A 22,147-nucleotide genomic window follows, 5' to 3' on the forward strand; every position below is an offset into this window, starting at 1 on the left:
AAATAAGAGCGATGTTACCTCAAGGGAGCTAACAAAGATCCCTATTGTAATCTATGATAAAAAACATGGTAGCAGTGCACTGCATCCCCATTGAGAAAGTGCAAAACAGTGTTAAAAGAAATGAAAGCCGCGGTCATTGCTCTGCACCAAAGCCTCTTAGAGTGGCCTCTGAACATACTTAGATTCTAATTCAAGAGAGAAATTTCAGAGAGTCTACAGTTACATGAGTCCTGTTCTAATCCCCCCTCACTCCCCTTGTTAAGTCATTAATAATTTCTTGGAGTACCTGTCATCTTCTGTGATTTATATTTTCTTTCAAGGAAAAAACACAGTTGATATAGAGGAAGGAAAGTGCTGCATTGAATGTACTAAATGAACATTAAAACTGTAAGTCTTACACAATGTGATTACTGAAAATGAGCAAAGTGCCTACAACATGATAACATACAGGTCATAGTAGAGTAGCAGAGTAAATGGTGAAAGATCAAGGTATAAACACTTACCGACATTGTTTTCTATTAACTAAAGGGATCATTACAAGTAAGACGTTCAGTTAAGGGGAACTCCTAAGCAAGTATTACCTAAGGGAATATAAGACGAAACTCACATAACACTTTATAAGTTTAGGCAAAGAAAGAGACCTACTGATTCTATAGAAATAATAGGCAATAGGGAGACATTTCTCAAACTGAAGGAATTTGGAGAAGGCTTAAAATCATTATTTATACCTAAAAAGAAAAACAATCTAGCATAAATAATATTCTCCACAATCACAATGATGAAGAACCTACCAAAACAATGGGTTGGCTTAAGGTAAATTCCTGGCTCTATAGGCAATTTTGATAATAGTAACATTTACAAAGAAACAAACTGAGTCTGTAAATTAAAATATTGACATAAATGATGTTCTCATGAGATGAGTTTGCCTCAGAAAACCATGAAAAAATATAAAAATACTTGGAAAAAAATAATGTCTACATGTTAAAAAAGAAAAAAAAAAAAAGATCAGTTCAAACTTGTGGTTGGATCAATGGCCATCATGAATAATCGGAAAAGTAGCTTGAATATCTCTGGCTGCCAGAGATCCTATTTTTCCATCTTACCTCAGCTGTTTAGTAAGAGTCATCTCTCATGTATCCATGCAAAAAGGGACAGTTATCACATTGATTATCTAATACTTATTTGTACTGAAAAAAAATTGGTTAGATGACATTAGGAAATTAAATAGTCTAGATGACTGCTAGTTACTTTAAAACTTAATTCTGTGCATTTTCCTTCTTGCTACTGTTGATTTTATACTGAAAATTAAATGAAATCAGTGTAATGTCAACCAATTGTCAAACTATCAGAATTTCTGTGAATAAATGACCACATGTATATGAAGCTTCTTGAACAGTGTACGTGGTAGATTCTCAAATACTGTTCATGTCTTATTCTTTTCCTTTCCCCTCTTACTTTTGCCAACCATAGCTTTACTTCCTCTTCTGAAGTTTAGGATCCAGAAAGATGGGCTTTCACATGTAATCAGTCAATTATCTGCCAGAATTTAATGTTTCCTTATAATTTTGGTCATCTGATCAATGTGTTTTAAATATAGGGCCCCTCTAAAAACTGCATCATTTTCTCTTCTTGCCTAAATTTCCACTGAGGGATCACCTAAGTTTAACTCATAGTTTGTATCAAAACCTTATGTTTTGTCCAGCAGTATGCTAGGATACAGGGAAATAGAATTCAATAAAACATGGTTCTCGTCAGTGATGGTTAATTTTATATGTTAACTTGACTAGGCTACAGGGTCCCAGATAGTTGATCAAACATTATTCTGGGTGTTTCTGTAAGGGTGTTTTCAGAAAAGATTAACATTTAAATCAGGAGACTTGAATAAAGTATATTGCCCTCCATAATGTGGGTGGGCCTCATTTAATCATGCTAAGTCCTGAATCGAACAAAAGGCTGACCTACCCCAGAGTAAGAGAGAATTCTCCTAACAGCCTACAACCTGGAACACTGGCTCTTCTTGCCTGATGGGTTTCCAAGTGGGATATCAGCTCTTCCAGGTTCTACAGCAGCTTCTGGCCATTGGACTTAAACTGGAACATCAGCAATGCAGACTTTAAACTTACCAGCTCCTATAATCACGTGAGCTAATCCCCTATTTTATATATACATATATATATACACATATAAACACATATACATATATACACATATACACACATATACAAATACATATACACACACACAACCATATACATACATACGCGTGTGTGTGTGTGTGTATATATATCTTTTTATACTAAAAAAAAAGATATATAAGGATATATATTTTTTCTTGGAGCCATAGTCTTGCTCTGTTGCGCAGTTTGGAGTGGAATAGCATCTTCATGGCTCACTGCAGCTTTGACCTCCTGGGCTCTAGTGATCCTACCACCTTAGCCTCTCAAAATGCTGAGATCACAGACGTGAGCCACTGGACCTGTTTCTCTGGGAAAACCTGACATGAGCCACCACACCTGTTTCTGTGGGAAACCCTGACTAACACACCACCTCCAACAAGCTCAAAACCTAGTCATGGGGAATATCCCAAAGTAAACCTTCTCCATAAAGCCTTTCCCAAACACTAACACAGGGTATAGTACTATGAACAAAATAAACTATCAAACAAATAATAATATCAATAAATATTCACTGAATGAAATAAAAGTACCTGAAAGCAAGATCTGCCAAGGACAATATCAGACTGTGTAATTCGTTCCCTCAGGAATTCTCATAAAGTAAGTGCCCTGGTGTTATTTTACAGCTAGGCTTGCCCTTTCCTACATATGCTGACTAGATGAGATTTCTCTGCTTTTATGAGTTAGTTACTGTTATTTAAAGCAGGTCATTGGGAAATAAATTTAAAACAGGGAGTACAGTTATATATTCATTCATCCCCCCTCACTGTGCACAGTACAAATAAGCAGCAAATAAGCTCACTTGAATGGCAGCCAAGTTCTTCTGCTCCTGAGATGGTGCCTCATGAACGAAGCGAAGCCAGTTGGAGTGCCGTGGGTTGGTAGCATCCAAAATGTACAAAACTTCTCCCTTACTCCCACGAACCTGAAACATTAAAGGCTCCTGAGTTTACAATGGAAGTCAGAATATTAGCCTTTAAACACATCAAGGTTACGTTTTTTCATAAGTATATACCTTTTTCATTGATAGGTGATAAATAGAAGTTGGAATAACATGCATTCTTCTCTTAAACACATGTACAAATAGAGCCTACTATTTCATTTGGCAGATGTCTAGATGACTCACAATTGTAGTGGACTCTCAGAAACATCCTATGTTGATAGCTGTTTTCTGGTCAAAATTATTTCGCTTTGTAGGTACATTCCAATATATGTATTGCAATCACAATTGTTCAGAGAATAATTATTATTGCAACTTCCCCTTTTCTCCAAAGAGAAGGGTCATACTGCTAATTTCCCAATTGATAGGGGTTGGAACTGAAGCAATCATTTCAATTCCCCTCTGGACCTGCTTATTGAATCATCTCCATAAAAGGAGAACCTGCTCATCTAGTCAGTGGGAATCTGACATCTAGTAAGACAAAATGTCATGCTCTTTACTAGTGAATGAATGAAACAGTCCCATTTTATCCTTTCATGGCCCACTCATGGATTGCTGAGAAGGACGGTGGGCTCTCTGGTTTTTGTCTCAGACCATACGCTCTCGCTGTTCAGGCCTACTCTACATTCAGCTGGAGAGAGGAGGGGAGTAACTCCCAAAGCAGATAGCCCATTGGACATTCTTGAATCCAAGTTACTTGAAATCTAGCTTCTCCAAAACCCCTGCATTATCAGTTGCTAGGGACTTGCCCATTTTATAAAACTTATATACCAATCACTATTCAACTCTCATTTCATGTTTCTATTCCACTGGAATCCAGAAAAGAAAGGAGAGGAGTGAGTGATGAGCACTCCATATCTCCAACACCAAGTAACACAAACATGAAGGTTACAAATTCACCTTGGCAGACTTGATAAGAATTCTAGATTTCCAAAATTTTATTTTATAAAATAAAAGACAACCAGTCCCATAAGGTATGTATTTTCATGACACATCTGGACAATCATTTGTTCATTCAACAAATAATTATTAGGTCGTTAATGGCTGAAGGCATCAAGAATCTTTCAGTGAACAAGACAAAGCCCCAGACCACACAGCACTTCAAAGTAAACAAACATAGAATATAATTTCATGGAAAGATGAGCACTACGATGACAACTAAAACAGAGCAGGAGAAAATAGAGTACTAAGAGAAGGGCTCTTTTTGATGAGGCGATCAGGGAAAGCCCTTTGATGAGAGGACCTTAAGAGTTCTAAAGGGAGGAAACAGACCAGTAGAGGGCTAGGGGAAGACTGCTCCCAGGCAGAGGGTACAGCAAGTGAAAGGCAAGGAGAAAGGCCTTGGGTTTGGAAATGAATTAGGTGCTTTCAAAGAACAGTAAAAATGTTATGAGGCTGGAACAGAAGGAGCAACTGAGAAAGTGGTGGGCGTTGAGATCTAACAGACTGACAGACACCAGATCATGTGGGGACCAACAGACCAGGAAGTCATCTAGACAGTTACTTTGGGTAGGTACAGTTATTTTTACCCAAAAAACATTTTAAATACATCTGTTACATGCACTGCAAACACTGATATTTCAAGATTCTAATATATAAATACCCAGGAAAGAATACAGTTTGCCTGTTCCTATTATCTGACATACTGCCATGTTTCTCAGACAATTCCTGTTTTCTTAAGTGCCCAAGGATCCTCAATAATTAATGCCAGACCATCACTGAGAAGCAAGAATGTAATTTTTCGTATTATAATTTCTAAAAGAGCAATTTAGGACTATAAATACCTCATAGTTACATACTTAAGATGCTTATATGTGAAGGTATGGGAATTTGTAATACTTCTTACTAAATAACAAACTCTCACTGAAAAGATCTGCTTTGGGAGGTGCCTCATAATTGTCCTGCCTCCCTACTTACCCTTTAGCTCAGAATACTCACTGCCCACTGGGAAATTCCAAAAATGTCCAGAACACTGATATGGTAAAGAGAATGTACACTCTACAACTCTGCCTCAATGGGCATGTCAGTTCACATTTTTTTGGCAGAGTAAACAAATAATTTTAAATATTTTGGATATAAAGTCCTTCCTTTCAGGTACCCTCACAGCAATAGCACCAAAACTGTTTATATTGACAAAAAGCTAAATTAAGGCAATGCTACCTGATACTTGAAAGAAAAATTTTCTCAGAAGAATTGAAATTGAAAATCTATAACTGATACTGAAATCCACACAACCTAACTAACTTTATGTAGTGAAACACAAATGGGTTTGCCCAGGGCATATCTCAGTTTGAGAGGACAGCACTACTTACAGAAATTAGTTTATGGCCCTTCTTAATCACACATTTGTCACTCAGTAGTAAGCACAATATACACCAGATGTGTATAACATTTGGAATTCTTTCTTCAAAGATACAAAACAGAAGAAATATTTCTCTGTGACTTATTATAGTAAGAACATTTGAGTTTTTACCAGGGGCATTGTTTTTCCTTTGTGTACTTCAGCTTTTCCCAGGCCCTTTGGCCCCAGCTATGTTCAATTATTCAGTATTAGCAATTTATTTTCCTTTTCAGTCCATTAGACATATGTACTTCCTGGCTATCACTTTCTCATGCAATATTCCATCTTAAAGGAAATACATAATTTGATTTTATACTAAAATTATTCTGAAATGTATCACTTTTAATACACACAAATTTATGTGCTGATTTACCTTTATTCTCAGAACACTATCACAACCAGCAATAGACTACATTACCTACATATTCACATTTGAAATAACTTTCTTTGTTCATTAACAGAATCACTGCCCATTTTATTCCAAATATGCTTACCCAAACAACTTCTAAGTTCTTAGAGAGTCTTTGCTCTCTGGGGTCCACCTGTTTTCTCCAGCTTTCAAGTGGCTGGCCATTTCCTCCTTCCACCAGGTCTAATCTTCAACACTCCACCAAAGCTGGTAGATTACCTGTGCACACGCCTTTTATCTCACTACTCTAACCACAGCGTTCGCCTTGCTGACATATCATCTGAAAGAGACATCCAAAAGTAATCTAATCCATCTTTCCTCTTCCCAGAGACACCAAACCAAAACAACTCCAGACAACTGGCTATTATTAAAGTCTCCATTTATCTATTTTAATTTGATACTGAACCCTGAGGTAATAAATTGAACATTTTTTAAATCTAAGGAATAAAAAAGATAGAAAATTCCTCCTAGTACCATGTTCCAGCATCTCACTAACTTTTGCTGCCAAAGTACATTATGTTACTGTCAAAACTTAGTCTTCCAAATATCATCATCTTTTACCTGAATTTTCTTGGAAATGAAGTGTGTTTGGTTACTATCCAACTTACGATCATTTTCTGCATACCTGGGGCCAATGATGAACTCCACAGTCTCACCGTGTAGTAAAAACCATCTCAGTTCCAAAACCTGTTTGATTGGCACAGGGTTCCCACAATAGTTACACAAAAAGGTTAGCTAAAGTAGGAAACACGTCAGGTATCACACCTGTAATCCCAGCACTTCGGGAGGCTGAGGCGGGCAGATCACCTGAGGTCAGGAGTTTGAGACCAGCCTGGCCAATATATAGTGAAACCCCATCTCTACTAAAAAATACAAAAATTAGCTGGTGTGCTGGCACACGCCTATAGTCCCAGCTACTTGGGAAGCTGAGGCAGGAGAATCACTTGAACCCGGGGGGCAGAAGTTGCTGTGAGCTGAGATCGCGCCACTGCACTCCAGCCTGGAAGACAGAGCAAGACTCCATCTCTCAAAATAAAATAAAGCAGGAAAGAGAAAGATACTCTCATGTGAAAATGAAAACTTTCATGCTTCAATGTAATTGTTCACATCTCTATGACTTTGCCACTTCACATTTAATGAAATTATTCCCTTATGGGAACTTGGCAGGGTTTAGCCTCTGTTAAATGCTACTGCCATCACTTTTCAAGTATCTGAGAGAAAGAATGTGCTGGTCATTGCTACCGTGTATCTGTACCCTTTTTCAGACTAAAAGTTCACAACATTGAATATGTCATACTTGATTTTGTCTTCCCACCCGGAAAAAGACAGAGGAAACCACAAAAAATCTCAGCTCCATTAGAGAAAACCCTAATGTTTAAATGAAGAAGAAAGTGGAAACAGAGAGTAGGGAGAGAGATACAAATCTTCTTTCCCTAAACTTAAATATTTTATTTGTTAAACTGGGTCAACTATAGACAGAGAAGCTCAATTATTATTTGGATGGTTAATTTTCAAAGAAGAGTCTACAGTGTTGCTTACTCTATTATTTCCTTCAATAATTTAAATGCCTGAGGAATTTTTCACTAACTATGTACATTCCATCAAGGCTCCAAGAGCAAAGCCAGTCAGCCAGATTTGCCTCCTAGAAGTGGCAAAATGTAACTGATAGATAAAATTTGATTTAACGTATGGTAAAATTTAATGGCAGCAAATACAGTCAGTTCCAAAAAAGACAGCAATAATATCCTTAATGAGAAATTACAATACGCTATGCTACAGTATTTATTTATTTATTCTTTTATTAAATAAAACATATTTACCTTTCTGTCTTTCAACAAGGCTCTTCAAAGAAAGTAGTTTTAGGCAGTAAAATTTAGAGTATGGATGTCTTTAGAGTTTAAAATGCCATCACATTTTTGTATTTAAATTACAGACATTCTTTCTGCAATTGTTTTTACCTAAGTAAGGCCATATGCCTTGCCTTCAGTGTTTAATTATCCAGACTTCAGGATATCTTTAGGAGCACAAAAAAGCAAGTGTGCTCAAGTAATCAATTCTGACAGCACATTGTTGTCAGATTTAAACCGAAGGGAGACACACTTTCAAAAATCAGCAGTGATCATAGCTAGGAAACGGTAGTGATTTATAGTTTCCAAGAAAAGGGCATGGGATCTCCCCCGCCAATTGTTCAAAGGATTCTCTCTGAAATTACTACTTGCTTGTGTGCTCATGAACACACGTGCACACACACACACACGCACACACACATCATTGTAGCTTATCTACTGATAACTCCCTTCTACCTTCCCTCCCTCTGCCTCCCACCTGCTCATTGCTATCTGATAATCCTAACCCATGGATTTCCCTGCCTTCATATGCGAAAGCAGATGGAAAGGAAATACAGACTTTTACAGATCCCTGTTTCTTTAACATCCATCATATAACACATACGAAGTTAATATAAAAGGACTGATGAGAAAAATAAAGTCACTTTTTGTGACAAATATTTAGATTTCAAGTGGAAGAAAACCATTCTGGAGTGGTAAAGATGCTGAACTAGGAATCAAAAACCTAGATGTCATCCAAGGCTCTGACTACATCACTTTGGGTGAGTGGTTTCCTCTGACTGAACTAAGCTATGATCACTTGACCTCTAAAATAGGGATAACAGTCTGTGCCCTGCGCATTCACAGAACCTGTGAGAGCATCAAATGAAATAAGATACTTGACAGTTCTTTATATCAATGTCTATTGTTGCAAACATAAGGTATTAGTAAAATGAGGAAACTGGGCCCACAGTGGCTACAGACACCTTAAATATAAACATTCTGCTTTCAATGACACAGCTGGGACATATATAACATGTCGACTTTTTTTTTTTTTTTTTTACAAACAGCATCTCTGTTGCCCAGGCTAGAGGGCAGTGGCACGGCGCCATCATGACTCACTGCAGCCTCAACCTCCCGGGCTCAAAAAATGGTTCTCCCATGTTAACCTCCCACATAGCTGCGACTAGGACTACAGGTGCATGTCACCTTGCCCGGCTAATATTTTATTTTATTTTTTATAAAGACAGGGTCTCCCTATATTGCCGAGGCTGGTCTCGAATTCTTGGGCTTCAGCAATCCTCCTGCCTTGACCTCTCAAAGTGCTGGGATTACAGGCATGAGTGACCACACCCAGTCATGTCAACTTTTTCAAGGAACAAACATGAAGGATATCTTTTTTTTTTTTTTTTTTTTGAGACGGAGTCTCGCTCTGTCGCCCAGGCTGGAGTGCAGTGGCTGGATCTCAGCTCACTGCAAGCTCCGCCTCCCAGGTTTATGCCATTCTCCGGCCTCAGCCTCCCGAGTAGCTGGGACTACAGGCGCCCACCACCTCTCCCAGTTAGTTTTTTGTATGTTTTTTTTTTTTTAGTAGAGACAGGGTTTCACCATGTTAGCCAGGATGGTCTCGATCTCCTGACGTCGTGATCCGCCCGTCTCGGCCTCCCATGAAGGATATCTTAACACTACTCTTCAAATCCAAATACATATTCAAATAGCCTCTAATTGAATATTACAAGGTAGTAGCAAACCCAGATGTCATTTTAGCTGTACTGACACACTTACTTATGCCAAACTGAAACACCTTGCTCTGTGACCCACAGCCAGTAACTGCAGCTCTGCCCTCTCAAGGAGTTTTAATTTCTCTTCCATGTATAGCCCTTCAAATTTCTGAAGGCGAGAATCCCTCCTTCTCCATGTTTCTCTTCCACAAAACAAATAACTCCTTCCTTATCGGACATGGTTTTCAGTTCCATCACTGTCCTGGCTATCCTCATGGGTGCACACAAACTTGTCAAAACCCTCCTAACACGGGACAGAATCCAGCCTGGAAACGACAATTATGACCTCTGACCTGGGCATTCTTTCTATTGAAGCAGCTTAAAAATCACAAAAGCAATTTTTGGCTGCCACACCTGACATTTAGCTGAGATTGCCTTTATAAACAATCCATATTAAGGAAGGTCTCATGATACTGTCAAAGACACAAAGACAAGTGTAACCGAAGAACTTGGTCAGGTTTCTGTAGCTAAGCAAATCCTATACCTGGACAGCTGACCACTCAGAGAAGGAAGCCTGTCATTTGATACAGTCTCAATAAATATTTTATTAACTAAAAGCTCACACAATGTGTCTTTTCTTTAACTCTCATTGCCTTTATTTCCTTTAAATGTTCAAAAATATTTTATGAGAGATTTAATGTAAAATATTTTAAAGCACTCCATGTCTTTGCCTTTCAAAGTACTTTTTAAATTGGGCTAATTTTAAAAAAAAACTAAATACGTGACATAAAATGAAAGACATAGTGAAAACCACATCATCTTTTCCACAGCAAATTTATGAAAGTGCCTTAACAGCATAGAAACTGTCCTTTTCTATCGTTTTATGAACTTGTTCAGCTCCTCAGATTTCAATGGCATTTTTGGACAGAAGCTTTTTTATCACATGAAGAATACAACAGTGACCACTTTCTCCCTTCTTGGGAAAAAAAAAAAAAAGAATAAAGTTGAGTTTAACTGACATTAGCTTATTGTACCGATTGTTTTAGGGGTTTTCTGTAAAACATGCAGGGTTTTATGCACGAATGTTACAGCATTTCTCTTAGCTACTTAGTGGCTTATTTGTTTACTTTTTATTTTGTCAATATTGTAAAGTAAGTGACTTCCATAAGCAAAAAGTGTTATTTCACCAAGGTATTAGAAAACCATAACAAGGCCACCATGTCTTCTGACAGTTTGGCAGCATCCATCAGATCCCTCAGCAATGACCCATAACACTTTAAATCCTGTTAAAGTTTTATGAAGCCTTAGTGTTGCCCAATTTTTAATATAGATTTCAGACCTGCATTAACTTCTAGCCTTATAGTCATCAGTTATCTTTTTGTTGTGTTGTTCACACGGAATCTCGCTCTGTGGCCCAGGCTGGAGTGCAGACGCATAACCTCGGCTCAGTGCAATATCTGCCTCCTGGATTCAAGCAATTCTCCAGCCTCAGCCTCCTGAGTAGCTGGGATTACAGATGTGACCACTTCACCTGGCTAATTTCTGTATTTTTAGCAAAGATGGGGTTTCGCCATTTTGGCCAGAATAGTCTTGAACTCCTGACCTCAAGTGATTTGCCAGCCTCAGCCTCCCAAAGTGCTGGGATTACAGGCATGAGCTATCATGACCAGACTGTAGTCATCTTTTGTAGAATTTTCCCTATAGCATATTAAAAGAGTTTACAAAATGTATTAAATAATAATAAGCTATTTTGGTAGCAAAATTCTAATCATAAAACATGAAATTATTTTAAAGAGTTGGTGGTCACATATAAAGCAATGGCAATATCCAAGATCCAGAGATCACAGTCTTGATGGTGTTTTTATAAAAAGATGCTTTGGGCTGGGCGTGGTGGCTCACACCTCTAATCCCAGCACTTTGGGAGGCCAAGGCGGGCAGATCACTTGAGGTCAGGAGTTTGAGACCAGCTTGGCCAACATGGTGAAACCCCGTCTCTATTAAAAATATAAAAATTGGCCAGGCATGGTGGAACATGCCTGTAGTCCCAGCTACTTAGGAGGCTGAAGTAGGAGAATCACTTGAACCCGGGAGGCGAAAGTAGCAGCGAGCCAAGATCGTGCCACTGCACTCCAGCCTAGGCAACAGAGCAAGACTCCGTCTCAAAAAAAAAGAAAAAAGAATAAAGGAAAAGAAAAAAAGGAGAAGATGCTTTGTATCTGAAAACTTCTGTGCAAAGGTTACAGAAACTCTAAATAAGAAAAGAACATCATGTAGTCCACAGGGAGAAAAAAGTTTTTTTAATCGACTTTTCCTTTGATCTTGACCTTCTAACCCAAATTCCTCTCCTAACTGCATAGTTTTCTAAAGCTATTAAAATTGAATCCACCCAAATCATTTAAATCTAACAGTATTCTCCTCAAAATGTACATAACTTGACAGAGAAACCAATCAATGATCTTAGCATAAGAATGAACTTAAGGCAACCAAATACTTCCCAGTTACTAAGGTAATTCTCATAATCATCCAGCAATCATAGTTCTGTGCTGAAAAATTCTAAAAAGTAACATCCTTTGTCAGTAAACATTTACTGAACAACATTTACTATACATTTCTTTATTTGTTATTTTCAAATGTGCTATGAAAGGCCACAGATGACATTTTTGAACACAGTTCCTTTACTCAATTTATGCCTTCAGTATGAGGAAGCAGAAAACACAATGTTTACAAAGCTCACAAAGCAATGTACTGATTACCATAAGAGACATACATATGAACTGCATTCATTTCCAAAATGAATTGGTACAGATGGGTGTATAGTAACATACAGAGCCAGGTCCTGAGGATGGACCAAGATGAAAAATAAGAGTTACAGCAGAGAAGAGGTGCATTATGAAAAGCTTCCAATAGAGAGGTATGCCTCTAGAACAAACCTAGCAGACCTGAGACTGCCAAAAAGTCCTGCCTGCAAGTTTGGCCTTTGGTGGGCATGGGGGAACTTGGCCCTTAGCGTGTTCCCTGTCAATACTTAACATATCAGGGTGTTTTACTGTGCCTAGACGACATGTATAAACAATATGGGTTATGTTGAACACCTGTCTTCCTTCTGGAAGTCTGGAATTTTGGTATATCCTAGGGAGAAGGTGCCTATGAGTTTCTAATAAAAATCTTGGGCACTGAACGTTGTACAGAAACATCACACACGTGTGGCTGCGTTTTTATTTTTGGGCAAAGAGTACACTCTGGCCAAATGCGGTAGCTCACACCTGTAATCTCTGCACTTTGGAAGGCCAAGGAGGGTGAATCGCTTGAGCCCAGGAGTTAGAGACCAGCCTGCACAACATGGCAAAACCCTGTCTCTACTAAAATTACAAAAATTAGCTGTTTATAAGTAGAACACACCTATAAACTGGCTACTTGGGAGGCTGAGGCATGAGAATTGCTTGAACCCAGGAAGTGGAGACTGCAGTGAGCCGAGATTAGGCCATTACACTCCAGCCTGGGTGACAGAGCAAGACTCTGTCTAAAAAAATAAATAAATAATTATATATATACACACACACACACACATATATATATGTATATATATATTTGCTTTGTGTGATCCTTCACGGGAGGGAGAGAGCATAAGGAAAACTGCACACAGGTTCCTCCAGAGTCTGCCTGTGCCTTTTCCCTTATGATAGGGCTGTACACACCTACTATGTACTAGAAGAAACCTTAGTCACAAGTACAACAATGGGCTGAGTCCTGTGAGTCCTTCTAGAAAATCAAATGTTGGGGCAGTGTTGGGAACCTTCAACATACAAGGTGAACTTAGTTACATGTGCTGAAAATGGGATACAAATTTGCAAACAGGAGAGGCGGAGGGTCATTTCAAGATTAACAAAGTTTTATCATACAAATATTTAACTTACAGAAATTAAACTATACCAATTCAACCAAAGCATTAAAAAATGAGAAAAAGCAAAGAAAGAAAATAAATTGAAATAATGAAGACCTTTCCCTTTCATGGCCAAAAACAAACCAACTCCATCTAGTGATCAGATAAGGAAGAATAATCAGGAGTAACTGTAAGAAATTATTGCCTTATAAATTGGCTTCAGAATCTAAGTTTTGCAAACAGGTGAATCCACTGTAGAGAAAATTATAACAATGAAAGAATGGTAAAGTAACTTAATCATTTAGTGTGGAGGAGACATAATGAACGATAGAAGTAAATCTGGCTAGGAAGATGCAGTTAGTCAGGATGACAGGACTCAAATTTTGTGGCTGGAGCAGCAAAATCAAAGCAATAACGGGAAATAAATGGTGACTATATGAATTAGGATATTCTGTCCTCCAGCTAACAGAAATTTCAACGGCTAAGACTAATCTGGGGCCATCCCTGTAGGGCGTTAGCTTCTCAGTAATAATACACTGCTGCATGGAGGAAGGGTGGAAACTCTGCCAATATCTCGACTCAACTGCGAAAGATGAAGGGGAATAGATGATGGGTGACCAACAACCCTAATGTGTAGGATGAATTGTGTGTGGAGGGAAAGTTCTGTGAAAGGTGAAAGAACTAAATACATTATGACAATAAATGTATTAATTTTTTAATTTACATCTTAGGAGATAAGGAGAGAAGGGTAAGGATAGGAAGTACTGATTTATAGGCCTTGAACATAAAGTTGATATCTGATACCTAAAAAGTACAGTATAAAAGATTAAAAATCAGACAGACCGATATTCTAGACAATTTTAATCCAAGGCAGGTGAAATCAGGACAGGCAAATTTAACATAACTAAAGAAAAGAATAAAAACACAAAATTAAGAAATATTGATGTTACATGCAATCAAAGAGGAACACAGAAAATCCTTTCCAAATCCTCTTTCCACACTTCCAGCCATCAGATAGGCTGGCGGAGGATTCCCAACTCTCCATCTCCTAGCAGTGTCATCCTACAGTGGATCAGTATCAGAATGGGTGATTTACAGAAAATCCTTTAAGTTAAGGAGCGTTCAGAAAAAATATTCTCTAAAAGTAAAAATTTTATTCATAAAAATAAGAAATTGATCTCTACTTGTTCCTAAAAGATTTTGTTTCCTCACTCAGAACCTGACTAAAGCTCTTATGTCCTAACAATCAAATGGGAACAGAAGGACCAACTCAGAAGAGCCCGTACACCCATGTTGTACACACTTCTCTCTTGCTATAGGTCATTTCTGAGAATTTTGCCAAAAGGCTCATGCTGCCAGAAGGTAGGATCACTGACATAGCAATATCTCCCTGCTACAGACCCAGCTGTGTCTCACATCAATAACTGCTCTGGCAACAAAAGATCTGGCAAGGAATGCCATCCAAATCTAGAACACAAATATTGCAGCAGCAGATGTTTTCTACAAAGAAAACTGGGGTTTCTTCCCTTGACGTGATTTTCTTACAGCATTAAGTGCCTGGACCAAAGGAACTGAAAATGAGAGCTGCACGGGAACCTTTCAAGAAAGGAATCTGGGAAACTCCAAGTGGGGAGGAATTCTTCAGGAATGTTGTCTTTTCCAGAGATATGGGGCTTAATGGTCTGTCTGGGTCCAAGGACTCCACCACTCAGGGCATTTAATAATCACTCTCAAATCTCCTCACTCTGAGAAAAACACATGGCCTGTTTAAGAAGAACACAGACAGACACTGAGGTTATTCAGTCCTTGCCATTGCTGAGTCAGCCTTGATAGCAATCCTGCTCCAACTCTAGCATCACAAAATCCTAAAACTGCATTTGTGATTTGTTCTCCTGTAGGACAATCTGATATCTCATTCCCAACCAAGTTTTTAAGTGACTGGGTTACCACCAGCTGCTCTACACACCATGGAGTCACTCTACTCATCAAACGCTTTCTTCAATCCCAACATTTTGGTGACAGGGTCATAGTCATGCACGGTTGGATTTGCTCGAGGTCAGATGACTGCTAGCCCAGATCCTTGCCAGCTGGCACTCCCTGGTCCTCAACATATCCACAGTTCCACTCCTCTGAGACGGGTAACCCGAATGGTGAATTATGGTTCCTGGTCATCACTTACACTGTCCTCATACACTGATCTCCTGGATTCTCATCTATTCTAGAAATTGAATCTCACTCAAACCTGGACTTGCTTCTAATTCTCTGTCTCTTCCTGACCAAGAGTATCCACCAGGACTTCTCCAGCCTGACTCAGCCCCCACTCCCATCAGAGCTTCCTCAACTTTTCTTGTTAAGATGTCAAGAAAAACTTTTAGATTTGGGGCATGTTATGACAATCAATGACCCACTATTTGAATATCAATAGCATTTTTATAATTGACTCTTTTTCTATATCAACTCAAAATCTATCTTCAAATGCATCTTTCACACTATTGCCGAGTACTCTTTGCAGTTCATCCTTCTCCTCATACTAATGCTGTTTGCCAGAACTCCAAACTCCTTTGCATGACAAAAGAGGCCCTTCACATGCTGACTTGTCTGTCTCAGCTAAGATCACTGTACCTCCTCCCACTTCACTGCACACTTCATTGCACACATACCTGGCCCTGGCCATCTAAGAACGCACATCCACTGCCTGGAGCAGGGGAACAGTGCTTCACACTTTCATCTGAGAGATTCTCACATAAGTCAGATTCCATAAGGATGAAAGATTCCTATGTGGGTCAACATCATGTTACTTTTACAAACATGTGCTTTGCATTTTATACTCGTTTATTCTATGAAAAGCGAAGCATGAAAGAAAAGAAATCTGCTTTAAAAAACAAATAATAATAGTATAACTGCTAATAGTTATTGAGTGTTTATTATGTGCCAGGCACTTTGTTAAACACCTTTATATGTATTATATAATTACTCCTCAAAACAACTCTATGAGGTAAGTGCTACATATTAACCACGTTTATATGATGAGGGAACTAAAGCAGAAACAGAATGAGTAACTTCCCAAAGGTTTCACAGCTGATACTGGAGGTAGGGACTGAACCAAGACAATCTGATTCCAGAGCCCACCGTGTTATACTACCTTAACACACTCACTACCTTGGTCACTAGTTTGCCAATTGGTAAGCAGAATTCTAAGACTGACTCCCCATAACTCACACCTTTGTATAATGCCTTCCCATTTGAGTATGAAAGGAACCCGAGAGTATGATGAGGTATCACTCCTATGATCATGTTATATAGGGATTATCTTTAGGGAGCCCAACCTAATCACATGAGCTCTCTAAAAGCAGAGAATTTTCTCTGGCTGGTAAGTATAGAAGTTAAAGATATTAAAGCGTGAGAAGTATTTGACATATTGCTGAGATTGAGGGGCTCACGGGGTGGCCTGAGAGGGGCCATTTGCAGACCTAGGGACTGAAAACAGTCTCTAGCCAAAGGCCAGCAATACAATAAGAACCTAAGTCCTACAATTCAGCCAGCAACCTGAATGAGCTTGGAAGCATATTGATCCTCAAAGCCTCCTAGTAAGAACCTAACCCTGCCACTACCTTGACCTGACCTCGTAAGACCCTTAAGCAGAGAACCTATCTGGACTTCTCACCCACACAACTGTGAGATTAAAAAAAAAAAAAAAAGTTGTATAGGGAATATTAAATAATCTTCATAAATTTTAATACTAACTCTTGTGTTACAAATAGAGAAAATCAGTTCCTCTTATAAAATAAAATTTAAAAAACCAAAACATATGTTTCTACATTTCCCATTTCGTCGGTTTTCTCCAAATCTTAAGGCTTAAATTATATATATTTTTCATTTATTACTGAATGGTCTGAGTACACTTTCACCAGTGTATATAGAGATATCAAACTTGTATCAATAATTTAACACATAAGGAAACTATTGACCATAAATATTTTTTCTATTGCTTTTTTCACCTCATAAAGACATAATAAACCATTAAATATACAGATGTAGAACACAATAAAGAGAAGAAGTTGGGAAAACCGATGCTCAAAAGGTATTATGTAACTTTGGTTAGAGTTTTTTAAAGTACGCTTACAAATCTGGGGCTTTCCCCAAGGGAGTGTTTTTAATTTTGCAACAAACTACCCTTTAAAATAAGCCATCTAAAATTACAAAGTGACAAAAACACCTTCCTTGTCCAGAGATATCTCACTTCATTGGCAGCTGTTAGCACAAAAGTGAGAAAAACTTGGCCTGAGCACATACAAAAACCCTAATATTAAACTCTAATGACAAGCAAACTGGACCCAACTTCACCTTCCAAATGCGTTCACTGAGTGAAATGGGAATAACATTGGGCTGCTGCCAATGAACTCCTTCCAGACAGATTTTAAATATGGGTATTATCCTGTTCTGTATCATGAATATGCATAATATTTTACTTTCATTAACAGTTTCTTACTGACTCTAACATCTACTGCTTTATTCTCACATTGTAACCCTATTATACTTTCCTCTAATGGTTCTCTCCTATGGAAATATCTATAGCTCTTGGGATTTTTACCTAAACAAGAAGTGGAAATGTTCCTACATAGCATCAGAATTCCTTAATCAGAGGTTTTGGATAGCTGATTTTAAAAAAATTTATTGTAAAAGAAAACATGGTATATATACTGTGTTTATATAACATTTTCCGCAGGGTTTGGGACACCATTCAATAATCAAGCACATTCACATTCCTGCAACGAAATGTATAAATAGTAATGCTAGCCAGGTAGGATAAAAACAAAAAGCTACAAACAGCTTCACATAATTACAAGTCAGGATTTGCTTCTAAACGAGTTATTTTTTTCTAAATGTGGTTTTCAGAGCCTTTTGGATTTCAGATTTCTAGATTAAGGACCTATGAACCTAGAGGTTAGAAGGAGTGATTAGATAAGACTTTAAAGTCCTTTTCCTCCAGGGAGGATATAACTTAGTAGAATGATGACAGGATATAACTCAGTAGATATAAACTTAGTAGAATGATGACAGGTCCTCTTGCAATGGTAACAAGGAAAAGTGCAATGCCAAGAGTTAAAGAAAAATCTGTTAATTTATTTGGGACCAAAGCTTATGTGTTCTGTCTGTAAAAGGTGGCATGGATAGTAGGTAACACAAAGGAGTATTAGATGATTAAATGTCCTGACACTGCTGTTCAGGACGACTCCTAAGAAGACAGATTTCGTTTCTGGAGAACTAATTCTACACTCTCTTTGACCTATAAATGAAGCCCATAGATAAAAATAAGGCATTTACAGTCTCTTCCATACTTATAAATATTATATTCTTTTCCATGTCACCTGCAATCTACTTATTAATATGCAAATTGGAAACAACTTGCAAGTCCTGGGCAATATATCAACATGGCTCTCCTTTAGGATTTGAAATGTCTCAGATTTATAAAACACAAAATTACTACCTTAAATGCAGACAAAAGAATATATATATATATGTTTCCATCGATCTCTATGGCCTGACAGATTTTTTTTAAAAAACATGATTGTTAAATCAGAAGTTAAAATGTAGCAAATATACACATCAAAACATTAATCATCTAAGCTGCACAAAAAATTCTTCAAAGTACTTCTGAGTAATCATTTATCATAAGGTAAGGAAATTATAGGCCAAATCATTAAATGGAATTTATTCAAGTCCATGAACATTAATCTTCTTTATATAAAAAGAAAACAAAACTTCTCAGGTAGAATATTATGCATACTTTTTCAGCAGTGTTTGGAGAGCCTCCATTGTTCAATGTAGTTACATTCATGCAAGTGGTTTTCACTTGTAGAAAATACCATACCTAGGACGGGCATGGTGGCTCACACCCGTAATCCCAGCACTTTGAGAGGCCGAGGCGGGCGGATCACGAGGTCAGGAGATCGAGGCCATCCTGACTAACACGGTGAAACCCCGTCTCTACTAAAAATACAAAAGAAAATTAGCCGGGCATGGTGGCGGGTGCCAGTAGTCCCAGCTACTCGGGAGGCTGAGGCAGGAGAATGGTGTGAACCCAGAAGGCAGAGCTTGCAGTGATCCGAGATCGCGCCACTGCACTCCAGCCTGGGTGACAGAGTGAGACTCCGTCCCAACAAAAAAAAAAAAAAAAAGAAAGGAAGAAAGAAAGAAAATACCATACCTAACTTTTCAAAATTTCATTGAATTCACTTTTTTATGTTAAACATAAATTAGACCTACAGATGGTTGCTAAAACAGACCAAAAGGTAACCTCTTGACAACAGCTTATATAATCTGATACAAATAAATCAAGCTGCTCATAAAGACACTCATAGCCTGCCTGTTGTTCTCACATTTAATTTAGTACATAAAAACAATAAAAGGTCTTGGCAAACATAAAAATGTAAACTACCCTGAATACAAACAGAGCCTGTGTTGCTATAATATTAAAGAATCAACAGATGGTTGGCATCAAGAGACTGGCACAGATACAGAAAAACTAGAAAGACAAGTAAATAAAAAGGCAAATATGTAGAAATTGAACAAGGTGTCTTTGATCCTCCTTTGCCATGTCGGAAAAAAAACTCACATCAACACACAGAGGTCTGGAATCTCTGTTAGCATTTATGCATCTGAGATCTTGTGAAATACTCAGCCTCAATTAACCCATGCATGAACTGCAGAATTTTTAAAGCCTGCTAAAGTCTACATGAGAGCACTGTGTAAGGAGACTGCACAGTTCACAAAAGTAAAAAGAAAAAAAAAAGGAGGAAGTAAAGGAGAGAGGAAGAAGAGGAGAGGAGGACATGGAGGGAAGAAGCAGAGAGGAGGACTAGGAGAAGAAGGGAGGAGGAACAGCAAGTGAAAGGAGGAGGAAGGAAAAGAAGAAAGCAAGGGAAGATGGAGGAGGAAGAGGACAGGGAGAGGCAGGAAAGAGGAGGGAAGTAGAGGCCTGCTGGTCTCAAAGTCTGATTCACCAGGCACATCCCAACCACATTAAGGTTTCTGAGAGCCCTGTGACTATTTTATGATCTCAACTGAAAGAAACACTTAAGAAATATTTAAGTCTTCTATTACTCCAAAAATCATTAAGCAACTACATGTTAAGCACTGTACTAGGCACTAGGACACACAAACAAAAGAACTCTTCCCCATTTTCTTCCATTTGATAAATATCGTTTGCACCAACAAATCAAAGATCAACATCTAGGACCTGCTTGGAAAGAGCTCACAGTCTAGTGGGAGGTGGGGGAACAGCCACCTAGTGGGAGGTGGGGGAAAAACCTCACCTGCCTGACCTTCCTCGGGTATTCAGAGAATAGCAGGGAGAGGCTCCTAAGCCAGCCCAGGAAAAATAATGAGTGAGTACGGATGAGAAAAGAGCTGACAGTTCAAGTAAAGGGACCAGCAAGAGGAAAGGCACATGTGTGGGTGTGAATTAAACGTGAAGCTATAAAGAGTCAACTGTGAGGTAGGAAATTCTGAAGAACAAGGATCAGAGAGGTCCGCAGTGGGTCAGATCTTGGGCTCCATGTGACATTTGGTGGCAGTGTGGAGCAGAGAGTAACTCAGCATCACCCCTGAGTGGATTCTCAGCAGTCAGGACAGAGTTTCAGATTCTTCCTAAGAAGGAGATTTATTCAGAGTCTAGGTAGGGTTGAGCCTGGGCAGGCAAGAATGACCACCTACTATATGTTAGGGGTTTTGCCTCTGGAACTATGTTTTGTCTATCTTCTCCTACTCTCTTGTGCATAGAAGAAGGTGTCACAGAATGGGTTGTGTATAGATTCATCTTGCCAGATTTCCCCTCCAGTAGAGGACTATCCTTTACAGCCATGCCCCCACCATCATCCAGCCTTTCCTTGGACACCTCCCTCTCCATGTGGGAACAGGGAACTCTCTACACTGTGAATCAGCAGGTTTCACAGTTGTACCCTTCTGCCTGCCAGAAAGATCTTCCTCATGTTGATTAGAAACACACTTCTCTCTAGTTCCACATAATGTTTTGTTGTTGTTGTTGTTGTTGTTCTGTCATCGAACAGGGAAGCTAAGCCTTCACCATCTTCCACGTGACACCACTTTAAATCATATGAAGGCAACTATCTGCTTCTGTTCTTCCTCGGGTTGGGCCCCAGTTCCCTCACTGACTGACACGTCACAGCTTCCAGACCCTTTCTGGCTATGGCTCCCTGTAGTACGTCACATGTTTATCAACTTCCAGGTCTGTGTCTAACAGGCAGACGTTGACACGACCCTCCTGATATGGTCTGACCAGTGCACAGTACCATAGCACTATTCTCTCCTCTAATCTGACCACTCTCTACTTCTTTTATTGCATTCTGAGTTTTTGTTTTTGCTGCCAAATAATATTGTTAACCAAAATGTCTATATAAATCAAGTAAGACATTTGCATATGGGTCAATATTAAGTCTAGTATCCTCCATTGCAAACTTAAAAAATTACACTGATCTACACTGAATTTCATCATATATGCATTTAATCCATCACTCTAGTTACTAAAAGTTTTTTGAATGCTAAGTATCTTAAAATATTATCTATCCCTCAAATACATTAGGGTAGCTACTATTAAAAAAAAAAAAAAAGAAAGTAAGAGTTGGTGAGAATATGGAGAAGTTGGAACCTTTGTGTTGTGTTGATGGGATTGTAAATAAGTGCAACTGCTGTTGAAACAGTACAGAGCCAAGCGCGGTGGCTCACGCCTGTAATCCCAGCACTTTGGGAGGCCGAGGTGGGCAGATCATGAGGTCAGGAGTTCAAGACCAGCCTGACCAACATGGTGAAACCATGTCCCTACTAAAAATACAAAAA

General features: G+C 38.6%; 1 protein-coding gene across 3 annotated transcripts in view; it reads right to left on the reverse strand.

Annotated features, from left to right (window-relative positions):
- Positions 1 to 22,147, reverse strand: part of PRDM5 (PR/SET domain 5) — a 225,474-nt gene that overhangs the window by 150,256 nt on the left and 53,071 nt on the right. For all 3 annotated transcript variants that reach the window (XM_025386762.1, XM_025386764.1, XM_025386763.1), the window contains exon 3: positions 2,977 to 3,099. In XM_025386762.1, the coding sequence (XP_025242547.1) occupies positions 2,977 to 3,099 (123 nt within the window). The remainder of the gene's footprint in view (positions 1 to 2,976; positions 3,100 to 22,147) is intronic.

The sequence above is a fragment of the Theropithecus gelada genome, chromosome 5 (genome assembly GCF_003255815.1).
Source record: "Theropithecus gelada isolate Dixy chromosome 5, Tgel_1.0, whole genome shotgun sequence".
In the NCBI taxonomy this organism is placed as follows: domain Eukaryota; kingdom Metazoa; phylum Chordata; class Mammalia; order Primates; family Cercopithecidae; genus Theropithecus; species Theropithecus gelada.